Genomic DNA, 25,701 nt, shown 5'->3' with positions numbered 1-25,701 from the left:
TTGATTTTCTGTAAGGTTAAAAAAAATTATCAGCCATACATCACATTAAGCTATCACTCAAAACAGTCTGCAGTGGAAAAAAGATGAAGACAGCAGATCTTTAGACTAGCATACAGGTGGACAAAAGTAGGGTCAGAATGCTGAAATCATAATACAACAGGTCAAATGGCCAACAGGTTTTGACACTGATCGACATTACCTGGCAAACTGAGGGCAGTACATGATACTTAAAGTGTCTGGTTCATTTCATTTTTGCCAGCTGTAGAAATACTATCTCTAGTTAAGGGGAAGGATGTCAAGTTTGGTTATTTTTATTTTACATGATTTGCAACATCCTCCTCAAAGCTTGGGAGGAGGGAAGTTTTGTGCTTTTCCAGGTTCATAATTTTCATCTGTACAGTGTTTCTATCTACTTGCATTTGAAACCAATTTGGCTTTCTGGTTTAGTTTACTTCCACAACTGTGTACCAGAAAGTCCTCTCTCCCTAAAACTCCCCTCCCTCCAAATACTATTACTCTCTCTCACCCCATTTCTAACATCAGGGATGACAAGTTAGCTGGTAGTCTACTCAGGGCTCCTCTTGGGCCCTCACCCCAAGTTTGGGCAAACACATCCAGTGAACACGTCCTTCACAGCAGGTAGCACTAATAAGAACTACCACCACAGCAAGTCTGTACCACAACACTCTGCTTAAGCCCATAGCAATAGAGACCTGCTCATGAAGGTTAAGGATTAAATAGTACTTGCATTTAGAACATGTGAAGCAACAACATAAACAGTTATAGAACATGGAGAATGTTCTCCTCAATTTTAGAGGTACAATAACTATTTGACAATATCCCTTTAAAAGTGAAAAGAGCTATTAAAATGTTACACTTCATAAAGAAAAATGACATGCTCTCTTAGGAACCGCAAAGGATGCCAAAATCCAGTGCAAAATCTGAACAGCAGGTCTGTAGGCAGCTCTGATATGAATAAAGTGTAATGCTGTAGAATATAGCATTTAGCTGTGTTAACTATACAACACAAGCCAAGACAGAGGATCATACACTGAAGTTGCAGCACAAATCTGAAACTATGGCAAGATAAAGGAAGGACAGAAGACTCCATACCAGCTGATCGTATTAGCAAGTGAAGGTATCATTTCATTAGTTTTATTTACAGCTACATTCCTGATATCCTCTGATCACTGGTGGAAATTAAAAAAAAAAAGTGTTGCTATTGCACTTTCCTTAAGAATAGGAGTATTGACACGGGTGTCCTAGCCGAATTCCCATTGCTAGTTACACCTGCACAACTAAATATTTATCTGCAGGAGTTTACACTGAGACTTCCTCTCCTAAATAGCTTAGTTTTTAAAAAGTGCTTATTGGTAGATACGTGAGTTCCATAGAGGAAGCCAAACATACCAAGCCAACACAATACACTAGGTTTAGAGCTTGTTGGGAATTTTCTGTCCAAAATCCATCCTTCCCTTTCCTTTATGCCGCTTTTCCTGAGGAGGGCTGTGGTGGGAGGAGGGCTCCCTTTCCTCTGCAACAGGTTCCAGCACCTCCTGGGGGATTCCCAAGTATTCCCAGGCCAGTCAGGAGATATAATCCCTCTAACATGTCCTAGGTCGGCCTCAGGTCCTTCCAGTGGGATGTGCCCAATATAGTTCCAAAGGAAGCCTACCAATGGGCATATCCTTATCAGGTGCCCAAACCACCTTTGCTGACTCCTCTCGATCAAAAGAATTAATGGCTCTACTTTGAGGCTCTCCCCAATAGCTAAGCCCCTCACACTATCTTGGAGAGTCAACCCAGCCACCCTGCAGAGAAATTTCATTTCCGTCTCTTGTACCTGCAATCGGGACATAGACTGACCTGTAAACTGACCGCTTCATCTGAAAACTTAGGTCCCACTTCAGCACCATGGAGCAATACAGTGGCCACATCACTGCTGCTGCCACACTAATCCGCTGATCAATCTCACGTGCCCGCTTACCATCACTCGTGAACAAAACCCCTAGATGCTTAAACTCTTTCACTAAGAGCAGCTGCTCCCCCTTCACCTGGAGAGAACACTCCACCTTCTTCCAGGAAAGAACCACGATCTCCAATTTGGAGGCGCTGAGTCTCATGCCAGCTGCTTCACGCTCGGCAGTGTAGCATTCGAGTGTGCGTCAGAGATCACAGTCTGAAGAAGCAAGGAGGACACTATCATCTGCAATCAGCAGAAATGCCACCTTCAAGTCTCCATACTTAATACACTCTCCAATATGGCTGCGCCTTGATATCCTGTGCATGAAGATCACAAACAGGAGTGGGGACAGGAAATACCCTTGAAAAAGAGTCCAACACCCACCCTGAACAAACTCTACTTAATGCCAAGAATGTGGATGCAACTCTCACTCCAGGAATAGAGGGACCGGACAGCATGCAGCAGAAGCACCAGCACCTCATACGCCTGCAGCAGTTCACACAGGACATCGAACAATGCAGTCTCAAGCTTTTTCCAGGTCTACAAAACAAAGGTAGACCAGGCTAGCAAACTCCCATGACCCCCCGAGTATCTGAGAGAGAGCAAAGAGCTGGTCTGTTGTTCCACATCTGGGATGGAAACCACATAGCTGAACCTCGGATTCAGGAGGAACAAACAGGCATAGCCTCTTCTCCAACACCCAGGCATAGGCTTTGCTAGGGAGGCTGAGAAGTGTGATCCTTCTGTAGTTCCAACACATGCTCCAGTCTCCTTTCTTAAAGATCAGGACCACCTCCTGAGGTACTGCAACTGCCTTCCACGCAATATCAAAGAGGCACGTTAGCCATGACATACTGACTTTTTCCAGTAATTTCAACATCTCTGGGCAAATCTCGTCCACTCCTTCTGCCTTACCACTGCAGAAGCACTTTACCACAGCAGCAGCCTCATCAACAGACAGAGATCCAATGCCACTGGGATCTGAAAGGGTTGAGGAGTTCCTCAACGTGTTCCTTCCACCTCTCAAGGATCTTCTAAGTCGCAGTCAGTGTTTCATCACCCTTGCTGAGAACAGCCTGGGCAACGTCCCACTGACTTCTCCTAGTGTGACGAATGGTTTGCCAAAACACATTTGAGGCCATCTGGTAGTCATTCTCCATTGTCTTTCCAAACTCCTCCCACACCCAGGCTTTTCCTTCAACCACTGCCACAGCTACAGCCCTCCTAGCCCACCAGTACCTCGCAGCCATATCAGGTCAAGACTGATGCACAAGTTATACTCCTGCTGTCTCAACTATATTTATACTTTGAATAGAGGGCTTTAGTAACCAGTCCTACTCCTCTGCAACCACCAACATTCTTCTCTTGATTAGAAGTGAATTTAATTTAAGGCTTACATAGCAATTTATCAAATTCGCTCACACACAAATTTCCATTTAAAAGAAAAAGTAAAGGTTAACAAAAGCTTAATATGATTGTTTTCATTTAGTTCCTCCTCTATATGAAAAAGCATTGTCTCTCCACTACAATTTTATAGTCTATAAGACACAATAAAAAGCAGCAGTAGAGCAGTTAATAGCCATTAGGTCACCAGTCTATCCATCCCAGTGCCCAAACGGCATGGAAGGAGAGGCAAATGAATTAAAAGCCAAGACGACTTCCAAATGCTAGAACTAGGTTACATTCAGCATCCTCTCTACTAAGCATTGCAGACCATCAAGGACACAATGTCCCTGAGCATCGCCCTCTGGACTAGTTACTTACCCAGTTCCAAGTCTAATTCAAGGCTTTAGCTATGATTTGCTAAGTGTTGAAGGGGCTTTGGCCCCTTTATCTCAACAGTTGCCACTTGTCCCTCACACTGCAACATCAGCTGATGGTTGGAAAGCTGACTGTCAGAACACAAAATACATCTCACACAGACCAGGGCAGAACTTCTCAATGAATGGAGAGCCCAAAACTGTCGAACTGGCTTCTAACAAAGATTAAACAGCCCAGGTTTAACACCTAACTCAGAAGGGGGAAAAGAGGAAAAAAAAAAAAAAAAAAAAGAAGAAACTTCTCCTTACACAAGCGTTTTAATGGCGTTTCCCATATCACCCTGCGTTACTTGGAGTCATACTCTGAGAGGCCATGAAATGGAGGAAGAGAATGGACAGCTAAAATCCCATTTAGGAGTAATTCTTATTTATATACATGTCCAAATATTAGGGTGACAGGTACTTCAGAAATGTGAACCATAACAAGAATATAAGACCACCAACCATTCAATAGCTCTCACTGATCATTCAACAAGGTCTTACATTTGTTCACAAATAAAAACAGAACTGATGAGCAGTGGTGTTTTTACTATCCGAGTTCCATCACGCAGGATCATTCCGTTTCACAAGTATTTAAAAACCATTAGAATTAAAACAGAAGTTACATCACATATGGAAAGGACGGGGCTACAAAGCTAAAGAAAATCTCATCAGATATTTCAAAGTTGCTCTGAACGATGAGAGTGGAGAGAAAAAAAAAGTATAAACTGAACAGCAGGAGAATCTGTTTTCTAACCCGAATACTTAAAACATCCTAAGATTCCTTTTCCATCACCCCAAACTTGTCTCCTCAGTCTTGAATCTGTCCACTGGTTCCCACTCCTCTACATTAAAGTCAAGCTTCTCATCCTCGCTGTCACAGTTTTCTGCCCCCTCATTGATACAGTTCCTAGAGATGTGCACAGCATTTCAGACAAATAAAGTGTTATATTATTAGGGTAGCAACAATTTAAATTAGACATGATATAAGTAGAGACAGACAGTGGGATGCGGTGTAAAAGAATAGTAAGATTCACACAAAATGAAGTCATAAGGGTAACCCTCTTTTTGTCATGTACGGAGCTAGTTTTACATGTTTTTTATTTGTAATTTTGTGCAAGAGCTACAAAGTAGCGAGTTCTGAGGCAGGACCTGGGAGGAGGAGGAAGTTACTCTTTTCCCAAACAGTTCCCTGTGTATCCTTCACCCACGCAGACTTCATATTTTCTGTGTTGCCCTACAAGCCTGTAATATCTTCAAATATTTGAGAAGTAGCCCCTGTAAAAATGAAGTCCAAAGATTTATTCTGGAAAAGTAGTCTTTGTTGTAGTGGCCACACCCTATCGTGTGTTTGTTCTGTACTAGATTCTCCCATGCCTTTTTGGTAGAGTTTTAGGTCTTGTCTACACCAGCACATACGTCAGCAAAATTTTTGCTGCTTAGGGATGTGAAAAAACCCAGTTTTTTAAAAAAAATAAAGACGTTTTGCCAGCATAAGTGCTCATGTGGACAGCTGTATATCTGCAGAGAGCTATCACCACTCATTGAGCTGGTTTTATAATGTTGATGGGAGAGCTCTCTCCCCTTGGCATAACGTAGCTACACAAGTGCTTATGCCAGCAAAACGCTTTTTTCCACACCCGAGCTGCAAAAGTTGTGTTGACGTAAGTGCTACTGTAGAAAAGACCTTAGCTACCTTTGGGGCTCATTCTAAGCCACTGTAAAAAGCTTCAGTATTTCAGAACAGCTCTATCTAAAAATTCTCAGCATATTTTGTTGCAATAACTACAGCAGTCAGTATTGCATATGTAAACAGTTCAGACCAGCTGAATCACTGCTACCCCATAACAAAAAACTGGTGCAGAGCAGAAATTGATACACTTTTAACAAGATCAAAAGCAGTGAAGATATTTACAGCACTTACAAAACATACAGGATACTTTAACTGGCACTAAGATGTTTTATTTTCATAAAAAGGAAAAACAGGCCTACTGATGGAGCATGTGATAGAAGATGGAAATAAAACTACCATCCAAAATATTATGACTGGGGAAAAGTGAGTGAAGCTTGCGTTCATTTATTTCAAATGTGTGTCTTAAATTATCTAGAATTCCTACAGCAACCTCACCTTCGTATCCTTGCACGCAGACATTATGGTACTTGGCCACACGATATACACTTTTTATAGAAACATGTTACAAGGTACAATTTAGATAACATTACAGTCAACTTATTTACAAAGACTTATCGGAGAAGCAACAGTAAAGTAAGTATAGTTCCGTTCCATTATACCAAAGCTTATGGCATATGCGGACTAATTAACTCATGCCAGTTATTTGGTATGTCAGACACTCCTCGTGAATAAGTTTTCACTAAAACCACAGTCTTCACAACACCCTAATACACCCTCAAGAAAGAGCTTTCCCCAAACAAAACTTCCTGAAACCAGGGAAGGGACAAGGACCAGAAATGAAAATGTTGAGATAAAGACATCAACCTATGAGCTTTCTACTGGTATATGGCACATCCAAGTAAGCTGCTTCCCTCTCCTACTCCTAGTCTTTTAACAAACAACCAGGCAAAAAAGAATATTATCTGTGTTAAACATGCCCCTCTACTCTGTTGCATGGCCTATGAAGTCCCAAGACGACCAAGCGATCAGAATGATAAAAGTGTGGCTCAACTCTTAAAAGGTTTTTTTTTTTTTTTTTTTTTCCCCAAGTTAACTTCTTATTCAACAGGTCTGCTCCCATCAAGTTAGGAGCCATGCCTTAACACATATACCACATATGGCACTGAGGAGTTTGGTTCCAATCCCCCCTATCCCCTTCTCTCACACTTTTTCTTTCTAACTCTGCACAGCTCATTCAACTAGAGGAGTGGAAGTTTGATTCTACCATGGCATACTTATCAATAGAATTGTTAACCGCATTCCAACCACAGAGCCAAATTTACACCTGTGCAACCCCACTGATAATGAGTGACTTTGTCGGAGCCAGGATTTCACCTTGTAGGTTCATAAAAGAGCATATTTTAGCTTACAGAATTTTGATCATCAGTGATGTCACAAGGAATACAGCAGGGTTCTTAACTTTTTTTTCCTGGGACCCCCTTGAAAATATTTCAGGCTGTGATCCCCATACCATGCCATCTCCACCACCTAATCTTTCTCATGTGGCTACGTAGATTTTCTTCAATTTTCCAAAACCAAAAATGTACTTCTGGGCACGCTGCAAGCATAAGAAATTCATCCCAGAAGATAGTGAGATCAAGAAATTAAGGTACTAAACATAAGAATTTAGAATGAGAGTCCCATCTCAATCAATGCAGAAAGGTAACAAATGAAGATTCTCTATTTGTAAGGAATCCATTTCAGCAAGAAATTGATGAAGGGACTTTCGCATTAAGAAGCATTATAGGCAAAGTGAGCTCTCATGCTAAGACTTCTAGCTATGCTTTTCTGGTCACTAGTAATCCAGTAAGTAACAGTCTGGTGAACAAAACCAACAGACTCCTTTTTCCTCTCCTTGATATCTTCCATCCAAAGACTGACAAGACCTAACTCTACTTAGCTTTGACTATTGCAGCTTTTGAATATTGCATCTGTTTACAAAACCAGAACAGCATAGACCCATTCTTCTAGATTATCCAGATAGTGTTTCTTCAGTAGTGACTTCTAACACTCCACAGTTCACTCACTCATGTGCACATCTGTTATGTCATTGTTACCTATCACTAAACTAGTGAAGAGTGGAAAAGCGGAGGATTGCTGTTACAAGAGTAAAATGTTGAGTGTTAATCACAGAGTAAAAGACCATACTCTTTAGAAAGCATAAACAAACAGTAGCTGGCATCAAGGCAGATCTCAAAGCTCTTTGACTAACATGTCCAACTAATCCCACATCTGATCTATGAAAAATGATGGGAATAAATATCCATTTGTGGGCATCCCAAACTCCTTCCTTTGGTGCATGTGTAAATTAATAAAGGACACACACTCCACACAATTGTTAGACATTTAAAACCTATCAAATCAATTTCTTTCAACCACAGCAAAGCACATTCAGAATTAGCTGACAATTGCGTATGTCAAGCGTGAATTTTTAAAACAGCAGTTTGTAAATTTGAGTGCAAAAAGCATCTGAACCCTTTTCTGAACGGTAAAGCAACACACATTTAATGCTCGCCAGTAGCTCAAAAAACGACCAAGACATTACTAGAGTTATTTTTTCCCCCACTTTTCATCACAGCATATGACAAGTGGTACCAGAATGTAACATTTTTATACTGTTTCAAAACAGATAAGCCTCAGCATATTTAAGGGCAATACGACTTCACTGATGCAGCACAAACGCTGCATTAAGTATAGAATATTTGAGTGTTTTACCTTGCTCTTCTCTCATTAAGTTTCTCAGGCCCAAATTTTGCAGATTGTATGGCCAAGATGGTAACGGGGAAAAAGGTGTAGTAAACAAAAAAACTTGCACTTTTATGGGGGTTAGGGCTCCTAGTTATTACTCAAATGACAGATTTTATTCCTGTGCTCACTTCCATGGGTGCTGACACACAATGGAGACAACATCTTCACAAAGCTCTATAGCAGAGGTACAACTGACAGAGAGGGATTCCAAGAGGAACCCAATCCAGCCTGTCTCAACCAAGTCTGGGTGAGCAAGGTAAACTAATCCAAGAGCTCAAGATATTCAAACTACATAATTCAAGTAAGTAAAAGGTCTCATTCCTCCACTTTTCTGCAAATATGTCCTTGCTGTTTTCCTTTAAAAAAAATAGTCACTCTGCAGCAAAGCAAACATTTTTTGAACTGCCTGAGGGTATGTGTATAGCACAATATAAGACCAGCAGCACAGCAATGGCTGGCCCCGAGTCAGCTGATTCAAGGCTGTAAAATTGCTATAAAATTGCTGTGTAGACATTGGGGCTCAGGCTGGAGCCCGACTCCATGAGGGGAGAATCTCAGAGCCCAGACTCTAGTCCAAGCCCTGCAAGCTTGAATTAACAGACCTCAGCTCTGAGACTAGGTGCCCTGGGTTTTTTTAATCACAGTGTCCACATACCCTGAGGGACTAGATAGCTCAGGTTATCCATAAATTGGAATTTTTCATCTCTAGGTCACTTGTTGAAATGCAGAAAACAACAGTGACCAAGTGTTATTGTATTTGGTGGTCTATGTGTAAATAAAGAATAAAAAAAGTTTGGTTCATTCAGGATGCATCTGCTCTGCGTATGTGCCACCGCCGCCATTTACTAAAACGTCTGTCGAAATAAAGATATAGAGCAACCTGTTTAAAAAGCCCTTGTTTCAGCCGCCAATGAAATGGCTACAAACAGGCTTAATGACCTTATTTGGTAAAAGTCTAAGATTGTGAGCTCGGTAGGAGACAGCCTATATAATCTTATGTATTTCCTGCTTTTGGCAGAGACTCCGACTTTCTGACGGTGTTCTCTCCAACTCTGCAGAATTGTAATAAACTCTTCCGAACGGAGCACAATTTGCCTCTTGCCTGGTAATTGTTGGGGTTCAAGGGGTTGCCCCCTTAAAACCGGTTAACAATTTCTGGTGTCAGAAGTGGGATGTCAATTGCCCTTTTGGGCCGGGCTGTGTGTGTGTCCGTTGGGCTCGAGGTGGACGGGTAAGTGACTCGCGAAATCGGAGGGCCCCCGTTCTTGTTGAAACGGCCGGTATCCCGGTTGCTGCCTGACACCTCGTTCCCAAGAACCCATCTTGAGGCGCTCCACGGAAGAAACGGCCGGTCTATTTTGTGAAGTATTAAGCTTATCGGTAAGTGTGGGAGTGTTCGAAATCTCGTCAAACAGTGGGTGGGACATTGTCGTGTGTTCGGAGAGTGAATGAGTCTGCAGTTCTCCTCGGTGGCCGTGAACGTCCGGGACCGGGAGTCAGACTAGAGTGAGTGAAGTTTTCCTTTTGTGTCCGCGACTGAGGACCCCTTACCTCTTTCGCACAACCCTTACCCGTTGTGGCCTGTTTTAACTCATAAGGGATGGGAAACAAGACGTCTAAGGTAGCCAAAGGAAATGGCAGAGGCAAGAAGAAACAGGGGGATTCCGTTGGGGACGCCCAGGTTCCAAATGGGTCATTGGAACTAGGAATTCCAGGGAATAGTCCGCTTGCGCGACTACTTCTCCATTGGGAACAGGTTAAGACGCAGGAATTTCAGATGCCTGGGGAGATGGTACGGTTGTGTACCACGGTGTGGCCAGAATTTCACATTCAGCCACGATGGCCAAAGTTCGGATCTTGTGACTTTGAGGAAATAAAGAGGGTTGATGCAGAATATCAGAAACAACCTCCTAGGTCTAGTTATGTAGACTCCTGGATGTGGTTTATACTTAAGTTTTGTGATGGGGTGACTATGGCCGTAAGTAGAGAACAATTAAGGGAGAAAATAGGGGAAGTAGAAATGTCAAAATTTGATCCTCTAGAATTCTTGTCTAGGGTTACCCCTCAGGCACAACCTCCACCACCGCAACAGCCAGCCCAACCCCAGACACAATCCCCTCTTCTTCGGCAGCGATCCTTATCAGGTCAGGATGATAGGGAGGATCAGGCAGCGGGAGGAAACAATATGGGGGGAGAACTACCTCCGCCTTATAATCTAGAAGAGGAGAAAGGCGAAAAGCAGGGAAAAAGATTAGAACGGGAACTTCAGAATTTACAAATAGAGCAATATGGTTGGGAGTTGCAGGATTTGAGGGGACGGAAACATAATAAGGTTGGACCTACCGCTCCGAACAAGGACGAGGAGGAAACAGGACCAGGGGGGTCCTCACAACTCCTCCGACCCTTGCGGCAGGTACCTATGGGTGACGGTTTGGGATACGTGGAAGTACCTTTAACAAGTAGTGATCTCAGGATAATAAAAGGGCAGATTCCAAGCCTTACTGAGGACCCTTTAGGGTTTGTACAAGGTCTTCGGGATGCTTTGGGGCCGTCTATTTACAGCCCTACTGAATTTTTATACATTTGCCGCCAATTGGCTGGGACCACCTATACTAATCAGGCATTAACTCAGGCCAGAAGTATATGGAGAGATGAAGTTGCGGGCAGGACTGAGGCACAAGCTCGGAGGTGATGTCAGTACTAGGAATCCAATGGAAGCTGCACACTCCATGGCACCCTCAGAGCTCAGGAAAAACGGAGCGAATGAATCAGAGTATTAAAGCTCAGTTACTTAAGTTAATGCAGCAGACACAGTTGCCTTGGACCAAGGTATTGCCTCTGGCTCTCTATGCTATTCGAACAAGACCTAACCAGAGGTCGGGATTGACTCCTTTCGAATGCTTGTATGGGATGGGGCAGTGGGATGTCAGTCCTAAAAGTGTAAACCCTAACTTGGATTTGTTCAAAGATGCATATTTAAAAAAACATTTGCTGGCACTCTTTTCTATTATATCCAAAAACAGGGAACAGAGTTTGGTGGTTCAAAGAGTGCCTCTTGAAGCTCCAGTCCATTCCTTCCAGCCTGGTCAGTGGGCGTATATTAAGGCGTGGAAAACAGAACCGCTGGCGCTTCGATGGTTGGGTCCCTATCAGATTCTGTTAACCACTGAGACAGCTATCAGAACCAGAGAAGCTGGATGGACTCATCATATACGGGCTAAGCACGCTGCAGACCCTGAAGACCGGTGGGAGGCTACTCCTCAACCCAGCAACGAACTTAAGACTGTGTTGAAACGGGTTCCTAATGTTTAGGGTTCTAGCCCTCCAGGGGGTCTCCATGTCTATTTTATAACTGTCAGGTTACTCGTTGTTCTCTCCCTGTTTCGCTTACAAGAGGTTGGGAGTAGGAAGTTCAGGTTCAGAAAAAGAAAGGAGGTTTGCTTAAAAGTTTTGATTGATCCCCTATTAGGACCTAACCCCTTTTAACCCTACCAGTGTTTGGTGCATAAGACTTGTCCTTACCAGTGGTGCGGTCGATTATCTAAATTTAACAGAAGGGTGCCGATGGATTCGACAGCAGGGAAAAGCTCGGCGGTGGAGGATGAATCAGGAGGGAGCCGAACTGTCAGAAGAAGTTCCGGTGGGATGGCTCCGAAAAACGATTCATCTACAGAACCAGACCTGCTGGAAGTGCCTGAAACAGCACCCCTGCTTGCCTCCCAAAGCGCCACTCGAAAGAGACTCCGACGAGGAAAAATGGGAAGCAATGTTCATACACAGGTGAACACATCACACTCGGTACCCCCTTTGGTATCCTTTGCATTTATACTGTTTTTCCTATTTGGTCGCGCCACAGGTAATAACAACTCTTGTCCATGCACCACTGTCACTAGACAGGGAAGTCATGAGGTTCATACTTTAATATACAAAACCGTTTACAAATGCTCTGGAACGACTGAGACGTGTAAATTCGATTCTGTTTCCTATCAGGTATGCACTGAAGGAAGCAAAAAGGTGTGTTATGATCCTAAAGAGGACCCCGAGAGAATTTGGATAGAAGTTAGGGCGGGAAGTAAAAATGGCCCCTTGTTGACTAGGGGTCTCCGGCAAGACAACCAACCCATTTCTTTAGCTTTCGATGCTTGTAAAGCTATGAGCTATGGCCCCGATAAGTGTGGAGGATTAAATTGGGAAAGGAGTTATATGTTGGAACATAAGTATATGGGATATAGTGGAAACTGGTGGTCTGGCTGTGAGGCTGATGATTGGTATTACGTGCCCTATTGGTCTTGCGTAAAATGGGCAACATGGCAAACCTCAGGTACAACCGCCAAACTAGAAAAAGGAGTGGGAAAATCGGACTGCAAGTCTCATGAATGCAATCCTGTTAACTTTACTATTCTTAAACCTCAAGATTGGGACAGACAGGATTGGTGGAATAAAGCCTTTGGTATGTTGATAGATGGAAAGGGATCTGATCCAGGTGTCCTGCTGTATATCATTCAAATAAAAGAGGGAGTAGTAGGGGAGGATAAAAGGATGTATCAGGCCTTCTGGAAGGAAATAGAGGCAGACACATGGGAGCATGTACTCACCCCACGAACAGTGAACCTTTTTGTGGAATTAGCCCACACTATTGCCGTGAGCATGAATGTGACAAATTGTTATATTTGTGGGGGGACTTTAAGGGGGGACCAATGGCCTTGGGAGGTCCTAGAATGGAATCAGACCGCTCCCTATAATGCCTCAAAATATCCTCCTCACATCATACTTTCCAGATGGGAGCTTACCAACAATTTGATAGGGGAGAATTGTGTCCAACGTACAGAGCATGGTGTAAATAACCCTATGATTTTAGGGGACTCTAATTGTAAATTTGTTAAAATCATTAATGGGTCTCAATACGGTACATGGGGAAATTCTACATTGGGAAACAATTCTGTCAACCCCTGGGAAAACTTAACCAAGATCGTAAAAACAATTTGGCATAATGGTACCGTGCTAAAAAAAGGAAGTGCACCCCCTGGGCTTTATTGGATCTGTGGAAAAACAGCTTATTCACACCTAAGTCCCAATTGGACAGGTACATGCTTTTTGGGACATCTACGACCCTCCTTCTTTATGATACCATTATCCAAAGGAGTGGATTTGGGACAACCAGTCCTAATAAAAAGGAAAAAAAGAGAACTTAAAATAGGAACCTGGAAAGATGATGAATGGCCCCCAGAAAGAATAATTGCTTATTATGATCCTGCATCCTGGGCCCAAGATGGGTCTTATGGTTACAGAACCCCCATTTACCTATTAAACCGACTAATTAGACTACAGGCAGTGGTAGAACTGCTCACAAGAGAAAATCAGCAGGCCCTGTTAGTGTTGGCTAAGCAAAATACTAAGATCAAGAACGCTGTTTATCAAAATCGGTTAGCCCTGGATTACCTTCTGGCAGCAGAAGGGGGAGTGTGTGGGAAATTTAACCTCACAAATTGTTGTCTTGAAATAGGAGATACCCAAGAAATAATTGCTGAAATCACAGGCCGAATGAAAGAACTGGCCCATGTACCAGTACAAACATGGACTGGAATGCTAGACTCCACCGGATGGTTGGGGGGAATTTTTAATAACTGGAAACAAGCTTTGTTTTTCTTTTGTTTTATTTTACTAGGTTTAATGATTATGCCTTGTATTATTCCGCTTATAAGAAATATGATAAGTTCCGCTGTGCAAGCCGCAATGCCCCAAGCGACCCAAATGGTGATCAGAAGTCCAGAAATACAATATAAAGTCATACCAATGCTTAATGATACAAATGAATGAACCAAAGGTTGGTATAAAAGAAAAAGGGGGAATTGTAAATAAAGAATAAAAAAAGTTTGGTTCATTCAGGATGCATCTGCTCTGCGTATGTGCCACCGCCGCCATTTACTAAAACGTCTGTCGAAATAAAGATATAGAGCAACCTGTTTAAAAAGCCCTTGTTTCAGCCGCCAATGAAATGGCTACAAACAGGCTTAATGACCTTATTTGGTAAAAGTCTAAGATTGTGAGCTCGGTAGGAGACAGCCTATATAATCTTATGTATTTCCTGCTTTTGGCAGAGACTCCGACTTTCTGACGGTGTTCTCTCCAACTCTGCAGAATTGTAATAAACTCTTCCGAACGGAGCACAATTTGCCTCTTGCCTGGTAATTGTTGGGGTTCAAGGGGTTGCCCCCTTAAAACCGGTTAACATATGTGAAGTGAGGAAGTGACTCAGTCCGGATCTCAGTACACAATTGCGCGCATCACAAAAATTACGAACACAAGTGGCCCTAATTAATAAACCTGTTGGCAGCCTCCTCAGAGATACCAATGACTCAGTACATCATGGAGACTGAGCTCCCCTTTCCCCCAGATATTGTCTCTGTAGTCAGGGCAGGTCTAGGAGGTATGGAAGGGGCAACGGAAGCTGCTAACTATGCTGTATCTAGTTTGGGAATAGAAGAATTCAACTCTTTTCAACCTTGAAGGTAAATAGTTCAGCTACTTGAAAAGGTTTTTAAAGCTTTGTACTGTAATTCATAGGAGGACAATATGCAGCTTCCCCAGCGATATTTGGGTATGTAATTGCATTTCTTTAAGCTGGTATTCTCCTATGCTTGCAGTCCATAGGATTTAAAACATTAAGCTATTACTCCTTGGTTACAGGGCTTCACTGTGTTCTAGTCTAACCAGCCTAGAAGATCATGAGATGGAACAGCTACTTTGGATATTTTGCCTGAGTACAGCATAGTCACAAGTGCCAAGACTGGCACAAGTATAAGAAGAGATTATTTTCTACTCAGAATGCTGAAAAAATGCGTTTACCTATCTTAATGAATCGACAGGGGAACATCTGTTCATCAATTTTATGCTTCAAGGTGAATGTTTCTTTGTTATAATCATTCTTTAAGCCACTGTGGAAAAAATAAATAAAGTTACTAAATCTTACCTTTTATTTTAGAGCTAACTATTAAACGCAATCTAGGTCATGTCTAAAACATGATGATTTCATTTCACTATTGATTCATAAATATGGATGCTGCAACAGGGTCTGTATTGCTATCAGCCACTTTACCTCCCAAGGAGGTAGCATGTCTAGTGGTATGAGTAGAGAATTGGAGTCAAAGAGACATGGATTCAGTTCCTGTCTATGGTGACTCAGGGTGTAATTTTTAGGCAAGTCATTTCACTGCAACTCAGCTTTCCCATTCGTAAGCTGTAGATAATTCTTGCCTACATCACAGAAGCATTGTGAGAATTAATTGATTAAAAAGTGCTCTGTGCTTTCCAGATGAAAAGTACTACATAAAGTGAAAGGTATCAAGATTCATAATAAAATGTAACTATATTCAAATCCAGTTTTATCAAAAATGATACATGAAACAATTTCTGACAAATTGAGAAGAAAAATGTTTTCATTAATTATGTTGACACTGAAAGGCTGATCTACTATACCAGCAAACTACTAGTATACTGATTCAATTCTTCCCTCTTCCCATCAAGTTACCCCACAATTAAAGCACTAAGCAATAGCAATATACAGTTACTAAACTGGGGTAGCTCAAATTTAAAGATGCTTTTGAAATGCTACTACGTGGTCCTGCAGGATATCTATGCTAGGTTCTTCATGTCATATGGTTTCAGCTGGTAAGGCAGCACTAGTCTGATTGACTCTAACCAAGAAAGTGTAGCCAACAAGTACTGACTACAACAGACTAGCAACACACCCCCTCCTAGAGCTGGGCTTTCCTGCTGTAGGCCTCCAATCAACCAACATTGGCTCTTGCTGTATGGCTCCTCTGCACCTGAAGTACAACTAGTGATCTAAACATTATCTGTTCCTTTCACTTGAGAGGTAGGAGACTGCTTAGGCAGCCTTCTCAAATTTACATTAGTCATTATTCAAAGATTTTTGATAAGTCTAAAACTGGCAGTAGGCTACCTACCACTGGACTACCAAATCAAGTGATTTCAGACAAAGGAAAGAAATTAGTTTTATACTCTGTCCTTTGACAGATCGATATGAAGGAAGGTAAAGCAGCTGAGTAGTTCAGATTTTACTGTTATAATGAGTTTCTATACATATGCAAGCAAGAACCTACTCAAACTACTCAACTCCTAAAGAGCTTTTATAAGTTTTCCACAATTGCAGCTCAAATTTAGGTGCAAGTCTCAAGTATGCAGAAGAAAGTAATCTCAGCCCCAAGTGTTGCTCCTTGGCTTTTCAAAACCTCCAGGAGTTTGCTCTCCACAAATCCTCTGTGGTTGGAACAAGGTAGGGAAGGCTTCCTGGAGCTAAATTTTGGCATGTATGCTCCCAGACCTGACCATATCACATCAGTTTTCTGCCATGGGGCTCTACATGGTGCCACAGGAGCCAATAGCAGGCTTACACTAATAGCCTTTTTGCACTGTTAACTGAGTGCCATTTGGGAGAAAAGAGGGGAGGGAAGAACACTTCGGTCCAGTCTTTGATTTAGGATGATTTACAAATTGTTGAAATCATCTCTTACCTGGATAGTAGGTCTGTCATGTTTTCTTCATTCATCCCACCAAAGACTTTAAACTTCTTTAAATTGCAGACATGAGTCTTCTCATATTTGCCAAAGGTGATACTTTGGACTATGGCAGGTCTTTCGAGTTTCAGAATCAAATACTGTGGAAAGAGGAACATAAGAATGGATTTGAGTGTTAAAATAAAGGCTGCAGAGTGCGCCTAAGAAGGAGGAAAATTACAGCCTTCAAATTTTCATAGAGAACACCAAGGCTGGAGGATGACAATTAAAGTTGGTATTCAAAATTATATTATCCCTGCCTGTAAATGAGATTAAACAAAGGAAGATGTGGGCTGCATATTAAGTAGTACTACTTTACAAGAAATCTACCCAAGCAGAAAATAAGTCAGACCCAGTATGCTCTTCAAGGCCTCGTGTTCCTTCTGGGAGTTGGATGTAAGACTCCAGAAGGCATTGCAAGGTATGGCCAGGCTCTGCAGAACTGCAACTCAGCTATGCACGAATGCGTGAACTGAAGCTTAACTCTGGAGTACACTGTGTTGATTCAATCTCTCTCAGATGCTATACAACTTCCATTAACTATGTCAGTTCAGAGATTACCTGGTCCCAGAGAGCAAAGTGAGCCACTAAAAGCTTGGCTCATAGGTAACAGATGAATCAACTGCCTATAAACCACATCAAATTAGATTTGGTCATTTCATTTGCTACACAGAGCTGCTCCTAGCCCATAAGGAAACTGATCATAAGGGTTTAGCTCCTGAACATCTCCTTTCAGCTGCCCCCCTGTGCACAGAGGGACACCTGTGCAAGGCTTGAGAGGAATTGGCATACTGCACATTTTCTGGCCCCAATCAATCACCTTAACCAGCACTGCTTGAGAGAAAGAATCCTGCTTCTTAAGTGCCTCTGAAGAGAGATGCTCCTGCTGAATAGTCTGGTTGGACACCAGGAATCAAGAAGTTTTAATTTTGCATAAGAACCTCCCTCACTCTGGAACAGTTTTCTCAGCGGGGGTCAAAAAGAAGGTTCTTCCAACAAAAGCAGAACAATCTAGAACTTACTCCTGAGTGGTAGATCTTGTTCTGCTCCCTAGGTTCACAACCGACAGATCTACAATAGGACTGTCACACCCACACAACAGAACAAGTGAAAAGAGGTTGAAAAATCTACAATAAGCTCTATTCCCCCAGCACTACACAGACACTACTTTCACATTGATTTCACTCTGGATCACTTTCACAAAAACCCTAATAGAAGGTATTATATGAACAGATGTACAATATTCTAGAAGCCTTTCCACTGCAAACTACATGGAGGGCTTATTCCAACCATAAAATGCTGCTGCAGATTCAAACAAACATGATTGGCATTTTAAGTCTGTTTAGCTATTTAGCTATAGTCCATAGAATTTAAATACAAGTGACTGCATTCACAAAGGTCTCAGATAAGTCTTATCTACTCACAAAGCAGGTAAAGCGCAGAAAGCAATACAAACTTTGCTGAAGCTGCCCTGCCATCACTCGTCAACCTTGATCTAGAATTACAACTTCCAGTGTGATAGGGGAATTCATTTTCCACAACCGGTCTGTCAGATAGATCACTGTGGCAAATATTACATGCCAGATTTTCAGAAGAGCCCAGCTCACATGTAGCCCACATGCTTATTAAATGCTGCAGTTTTTATTTTTTTAGTCCAAAGGAAGGGAGAGAAACAATGGGGAGGCGACATGGATTTTAGTCAAACCCCCTGTCTCTGCACATGTGCCGAGCATCTTATCAGAAAGGCAAAGACTACTAGAAATGGGATGTGGTAATCACCAGACAAGCTCACTAGCTGTTTTAGAAGCCATGCAGAGAGTTTCAGTTGAGAATGAGCAGTCTTACAGATTCCACACATTCACCATCTGAGGGATGAGCCAAAAAAAGCTCACAGGATGAAAACTATAAACATGGGAGCTGGAGACAGCGCTATAGACTCAGCGGCTGATCAACAAAGGACCAAGAAATGCATCTGCTGTGAAGGCTGTGTTCCAACACCTCCACCCTGTTGGATACAGGCTGCTTATTCCCTATCTTGTTGGAAAAGGATAGTCAACTATTGTCTCAGCGACTGAAATTGCTGCTGATTGTGAAGATCTGATGGTTTTGCTGAGGAGGTTCTAAGGCATTTGGAGAGGAACTGAGGGTCTCATTTTCCTTAGGCTCTGGAGGATCCAGACGCCACACATACACATGCACTTTGATGCCACACTGCGAAAAATCTGTGAGAAGATCAGAGCAGAAAGTATAAAAGAGTATATATGTTCTGTTGAAACATTGCATTAAAATACATGTAAAGACAACAAAGTGGGAATGTCTGTATAAGGAGCAACAATAGGTTCAGTGCCTAATATTTTTATTAAACCAGTTATTCCAAATGTTTGTTTATATATTAAATGTTTGTTCACTAAGAAAATTATATAGCACTCACTGAGGTTGACTTGCAGCTGCTAGTAACACCAACATTCAGGGGTTTGCACTATAATTCTGAGGTTTAACTCTGTTTAATCATTTTTCTGAGAAGTCCTGAAACTGCAGAAACTTTGGCCTGTGCTTCAGCAGAGAGATAAAGTGAGATACAAGGGAAAAGGGAGCATAAAAAAGTTATACATATTACCTTAGCAACTGCTTACCCAGTTACACAGGATTAAAAAAATCAGACCCAAAGTGTCAGAATGGGAATGGGAACTGAGCTCTTTTGAAGATCTGGCCCATGCCACATGTTGAATGTATAGGTGTGTTTAATGCATACAGTTGAACAAGTTTTAACAATATACTTTAAATCAGTCTCTGATATGATCTGCATAGCAGGAGCAGAATCAAGAGGTAAAATTTGGGATTAGACAGAAGAACAAAATCTGTCTTTACTCTGCAGGGACAGAAAAATCTTTTTAACAGACTACAGTTTATGTACTTGGCAAATCGAAGTTGCTACTTAGGAAGTTTGATTTTTTGGGATAAGGATAGAGTACTTCTGCTCTGTATTACTTCCAACTGTGATTTCTTCAGAGTCAATAAACTGAATCAGAAATTTAAAATCTCATCTACCTAAGATTGTCCTTGCATTTGGATTCACAACATATTCTGCCAGTTTTCCCCACATTAACAATTTCAGTTCACTAACAAGCAGTGGTTATGTTTCACCCTGGAGGTAAATACATTTCATTAATGTGAGGTACTGTAAAAAAAGTTATGATCTTGTATTTCTGTTTGTGTGTGAAGTCAAGCATACTGTCTGTGAACATAGTTCACTGCATTAAAGGCCTACTCAATATTTTTATAACAAAGATTATATCTAAAAACCTATGCTTTTATATATGTTAACTGTTATAACCAACCATAGAAATTCATATTGTTGTATATACACTGTACTAAGTCAGAATATAACTACAGTTGTTAAGACTCTTATAAAATAAAAGTCTGGGTCTCCAATGCTATCAATTTTATTACTCACATTTCCTTTGTAAACCTAGAATTAGCATGAAAATAGAGAATATAGCAGCTTCTGCTTGAATAGGTTACTGCATCACAGGTTTCTAACTTCTGGATCATTCTATTTCAAGAGTGGATCCAGAAAGTATCAGTTCCAACAAACAGCTGTCATGTATTTTCTTTCGCTGGCACAAGTCATTTTACTTTACCATAACCACAAAGCTGGAAACCCCTTTATTAAATATAACCCAAGGGGCAGTATTTCAGATGTATGTTGAAGTTTTAGACTTCCACTTTCAATTCCTTTTTCAATGAACAACCTGACCAACACCTACTGCACCCAGCAAATGACATTTCATTTCCCTCAGCTATGCTGCAAATTGGTGGATTTTCTCCTATTCTACTCAGGTTCTTTATCATGTCCATCATATATGCTTTTCAAAGTAAGAGGTTTCTTATGGACATTTCCTCATTTCCAGCAACAAGAAGCTGGAAAGAATAGAAGGCAATGCAGGTTTAGTTCAACATAAAGAACAATTAAGGGTTGGAAATTCACTGAGCAAACTTCTTAGCCTGTGAATCAGCACAGAATTAGTGACTCAACATGGCATTAGGAAACACTGATTTTGAAGGTGCAGCTGTTTTGAAAAAATAAACCTTAGTAGTCAGGACTAGAGCTGGACAAATATTTGATTTTTGGAATCACAGGCAATTTTGAAAAATAAAAATAATTTGGGGGCAAATCCAAAATGACAGGTTTGAAAATTTTCACCCAGTGAAAACATTTAAACATTATCAAAACGAAAAATTGAGTTGAAACATTTCAGGGATGTTGAAACTAAATGTTTTGTTTAGACTTTCAGGTACCTTGACAGCAGGAAGAGGAAGTGGTCCCTGCCTTATAATCTTTAGTTCAGTGGCTGGAGGCCTCACCTGTGATATAGGAAGCCTGAGTTCAATCCCCGCCCCGCTGCTCTCTGCGTGACATGGAGAAGAGACTCGAACTTCGGTCTCCTTCCCTGCAGGATACTGCTCTAACCACTGGGCTATTCTGCAGTGAGGCTCTCAATCTTTGCTCTTGAAGCTGCTTCACTTTCTATAAATAAATATGCAGTGCAGCTGTAGCTATGCTGGTGACAGGATATTAGCGAGACAAGGTGCATGAGATAATGTCTTTTATTGGACCAATTTCCATTCACACTAGCAGTTCATAATTAATGAATAGTCTTCGGTCCAGGGAAAGAGTCTGGGAATGACTACAGTCTGCTAGTTAGAACACTCCCCTGGGATGTAAGAGACCCATGTCCCTCTTCCAATGACTTACTTACAGAAAGTGGAGCAGCTTCAAGAGCAGAGATTGAGAAAACCCCATTCCAGAAGAGCCCTTTGGCAAGGGCACTCTGCAATAGGGGAGACCCAGATTCAAAGCTCTTCTCTACATGAGGCGGGAGCAGGAGGTGCTGAACCCAGGTCTCCCACATGATTACCCTAGCCACAGGGCTACAGCTTGCAACAGATGCACCACCACCTATTGGCTGTTATGTCAATCTTTTACTTGCTTTTGTTAAAATGCCTTAATTTAAAAAAAAAATTGTGTTGAAACAAAGTTTAATTTGGACATTACTGAAACATTTTGACATTTTTCAGGTTAGTTGAAACCATTCCGCAAATTCAACATGAATTCACAAGTAGTTTCAGTCAACCCAAAACTGCACTTTTCAGCAACTAAACCACTTATCTGAAAAATTTCACCCAGCTCTAGTCAGGATCTCAGTTTAAAAAGATATGCCATGGGATACGTAGTAAATATGCCAGAATGATTTCGGTCTAAAGCAGAACTAGGGTAAGACTGTTATAGCACAGAAAGGGAAGTTTTACTTTCACTTTTTAGTTGGGTATAGTATAGTTCACTTCCTGTCCTAAGCAATGTTGGCATTTTGCTATACATAGTTAAAACTGTGTTCCATCTCAAAAACAATTGGATTTCAATGGTAGAGGAAATGAACCCCAGGTGTGAACTCCAGACTGCATTAGGTTAACAGATGCTCTACTCACAAACATAGGAATGTAGAAAGGAGACTAAATGACAAAGGTGCTGACCCCTCAGATTACAGAGACTTCAACAGGACCTGTGATGTTCGACATCTTAGAAAATCACTTGTACTCAAAAGACTTGTACTACACTCCCAGGTTCTGTTCCACAATCTATATGCACTTGTTTTGGGTATTTCTATAACCCGTACTACTGTAATATCTAAGTACTGATACAAAATAATGTATTTAGGATTTCCCTCCCCCCAGCTTATCATAGGTAGTGCTGGTAGCATCCCATTATTAAAGTTGCCAGACACTTCCATTAGAAGACCCTGTTTTTAGTTGCTTATAACTGAAACTTTAACCACATCTGGGCTGAAGTTCTCTATGCCAGCTGTCTGCCTCAGGCTGAATACTTTGGAAAATTTCATTCAACACGGTTTGGACATTTCTGAGAATGAGCAAAAAATAAAGTTGTTTGAAAAATCCTGGCAAGCTTTTCTTTGAAAATCTACTGTGCCCCCATGTTGTGGAGCAGGGACATTAAATTTGACAAGGAGCAGTCTTTACATCAAGGATGTGCCTTTTGCCTTCCCTATAAAAATCCGGTCAGTAGACACTCAGATTTGAATAGCTAAATTCCCTGAAGATTCTGTCTGCACTAAGTAGCACTTTCCCTGCAATTGCTAGGCTACTGCAGATCATACCAGATCCAAGGGCATGAACTAAAATCAACAAGCCTGTCTTTCCTGTGCTCTCAATGACCATCCTACTGGCCCCAAGTAGTAAGCTGCCTGATTCAAATGCAGAGGGGACAAAAGTCAGACTTGCACTGGGAGTACATTGGGACAAGCATGTTTGTGGGAGGCACAGAAACTGGGACTGGAGATTAACACAGGAGAAAGGGGGTAGAACAAACTGGATTACAACCATGAGGAGAGACTGGCTTGGCAAAGAGAAAGAGACTTAGACCCAACGGGGCAGTGGGGAAGGAGATGAGGGGAGATGGATCTGATAAGAAGCTGGGGTGCAAGGGGAGAAGTGGGACTGGCTGGGCAAAGACCTGAAGAGCTACACAGATCAGATGAGGAGCCCAGGAAAGGAAATTGGGAGTCAGTGGGGATGGGGAACCTGAGCATGGGAGACTCTCAGATTGGAGGAGGTCTTTGGGAGAGGGGAGAATGTGACAAAGGGACAGATTGAGCAAGAAAACAGGGGAAAAGAAGACTAACTGGGAGTGATGAGAACAGTGGGACATGAGTCCTAAGCGGCAATACTAGAACTTGCTGCACGATACATGAATGAGAAGCCTGAGGAGTCGAGAGTGGAACTAACTAAATGAGGAGAATGAGAATGGGATAAAGAGCCAAGGTGGGGAAGGGGCAGGGCAGAAAGGTCATTCTTGGAAGAGTTTATGTCAAATTGAGTGAACTCTCAAGGCCCTGGAATGGAACGCAAGATTTCCAAATTTCACCATTCCTCTGCTATAAGAAGCTCTCTCTGAAACCTCCAGCAATGCATTCCATCCCCCTCTATGCTGGTCCACATAGCCACAGTAGATTGTCATCCACCCAGATACTCCATTAGCTCAAGTAACAGATCTGTGGGGTGGGGCTGATGGGTCCAACCCTGCTGATGACCCACATGGATGTCAATATGACGCCACAGGAAGGAATTTGTTTTGCCAGTTTAAAAAAAAAAAATCTAGGAAATTACACACAAAACTATGTTAAAAGAACATTCAAGTTCCAAAGCCAAGAACCCAAAATTTAGAAAATGTCAGAATTAAGACATTTAAGAGACAACAGATTGGTACAGACAGAAAGATGAGGAAGGACAAGGAAACAATGAGACAATTGTCACCTTGACAGGCAGAGGTATCAGTAACCTATCCCCTCCACCAGAGGTGCTCCAACTATAAATTCATTAATGTTTGTGAGACACTCAGATACTAGTGATAAATGCCAGAGAGAAGCCCAGGAGGAAATTAATGCTTTTTTCAGAGCAAAGTTTGAATAGTGTGTAGTAAATAAGGCCTGAGGCCACAGATTGAACAATGAGAAGAAAGCAAAATATTAAACAGGTGCTCATTAAAGTGAGTTCTGGCCATTCTGTGCACTGAATGAGGCAGGGGTCCTATGGAAAAATATTGTGTAATCATATAATTAAAGATCATCATAACATACACAAAGGGGCCAAATTAAGGTTGCACAGGCAACCTTAATTATGGCATTTCCTAACATCTGAGTGCCTGACTTTGCTACACTGGTATTAACAACACAGTTTTGCATGTAATATTATATAATGCAGGTTTGATTCCTTGGAAATGAACATAAGCTTTAAAAAAAGAATACCCCAAAATAATACTGATATTTGTTATCTCCACCATACAGATCTCATTACATGCACACAATTGATTGGCCTTTACCCTTCTGAATCCCAGAATTATAAAAGCTTCTTGGTTCACCAAGTTGAGTGAACTGAAAGGGCTTTATTTCCTCATATCTCATTTCTAAATGCTAAACATGGATGAGCAATGTCAATGAAAACTTGCGCTAGTTATATTATATATATGTAAATATTAATTTCTTGAAAACAGATACTGTACTTTATGCAAGAAACAAAATTTTACATCTTTCAATATCCTACAGCTGTCAAAACAATTTTTTATACTACATAAAATGTACTTTGCTAGATTGTGTTTACCCATAGGAATTTTCTTGCTTTAGCCTATTAAAGTATTTATTTCCTGAAAACTGGGCTTATGACTCGATCCACCATTCCAGATTGATAAGATATTTGCCACAAGTCTTTTGGGGCACACGGAATTCAGCCGATTAACAAACAATTCTGATACCAAAATTCATTTCACTATAGGCATCTCGAGAGATTCGTAGCCTGTCTGCTACAAGACAGCAAAGAGGAACAAAACTAAGTTTTCCCAGTGCTAAACCATCCCAATCCCTCCTCTAGCCTTGCACAAAGGGATGTCTATACATAAGAGGTATACTGATCTTATTAGAAGCTCTGAATAAAAACTAAAACCAAATGAAAAATATTTTAAATTGACTTCTTGCCTGAGTTTATAAGAAAAAAAATCAAGCTCACTTCTAACTATCTGATTTCTATTCCTTACATCTGACGAAGTGGGTTACAGCCCAAGAAAGCTTATGCCTGCAGAAATTAAATTTGTTAGTCTTTAAAGTGCTACAGAACTCATGTCGTTTTTGCTGTATACAGACTAACACGGCTACCCCTCTGGAATATTTTAAGTGACAGTTATGAAGTCTCTCAAAAACATTAGGGGGCTAAATGTTCAATTTACAGCTGTCAGCTCTGAACATTGGAGTGAAAGTAAACTTGTAATTACCCTTCACAATCAGAATAAAGGTGACCCGCTAAGTCAAGAATTCTGAAGGATTTGAGCTGTAGAATCAAAGGGAAAACACCTAGAGGAAAGGAGCTTAATTTCAAACA

The 25,701-nt window shown here is 41.4% G+C and overlaps 1 protein-coding gene across 1 annotated transcript in view; it reads right to left on the bottom strand.

Annotated features, from left to right (window-relative positions):
- MKLN1 (muskelin 1) overlaps positions 1-25,701 on the bottom strand; it is a 158,847-nt gene that overhangs the window by 101,549 nt on the left and 31,597 nt on the right. Inside the window, exons 3-4 of the mRNA XM_067534992.1 lie at positions 16,717-16,859; positions 15,029-15,117 (exon numbers count right to left, since the gene is read on the bottom strand). Of these exons, the coding sequence (XP_067391093.1) occupies positions 15,029-15,117; positions 16,717-16,859 (232 nt within the window). The remainder of the gene's footprint in view (positions 1-15,028; positions 15,118-16,716; positions 16,860-25,701) is intronic.

The sequence above is a fragment of the Emydura macquarii genome, unplaced genomic scaffold (assembly GCF_026122565.2).
Source record: "Emydura macquarii macquarii isolate MOO-44397 ecotype Brisbane River unplaced genomic scaffold, CSIRO-AGI_Emac_v2 contig_3470, whole genome shotgun sequence".
Classification (NCBI taxonomy): domain Eukaryota; kingdom Metazoa; phylum Chordata; order Testudines; family Chelidae; genus Emydura; species Emydura macquarii.
The sequence above is the reverse complement of the archived record's forward strand: the minus strand, read 5'-3'. Positions and strand labels throughout refer to the sequence as shown.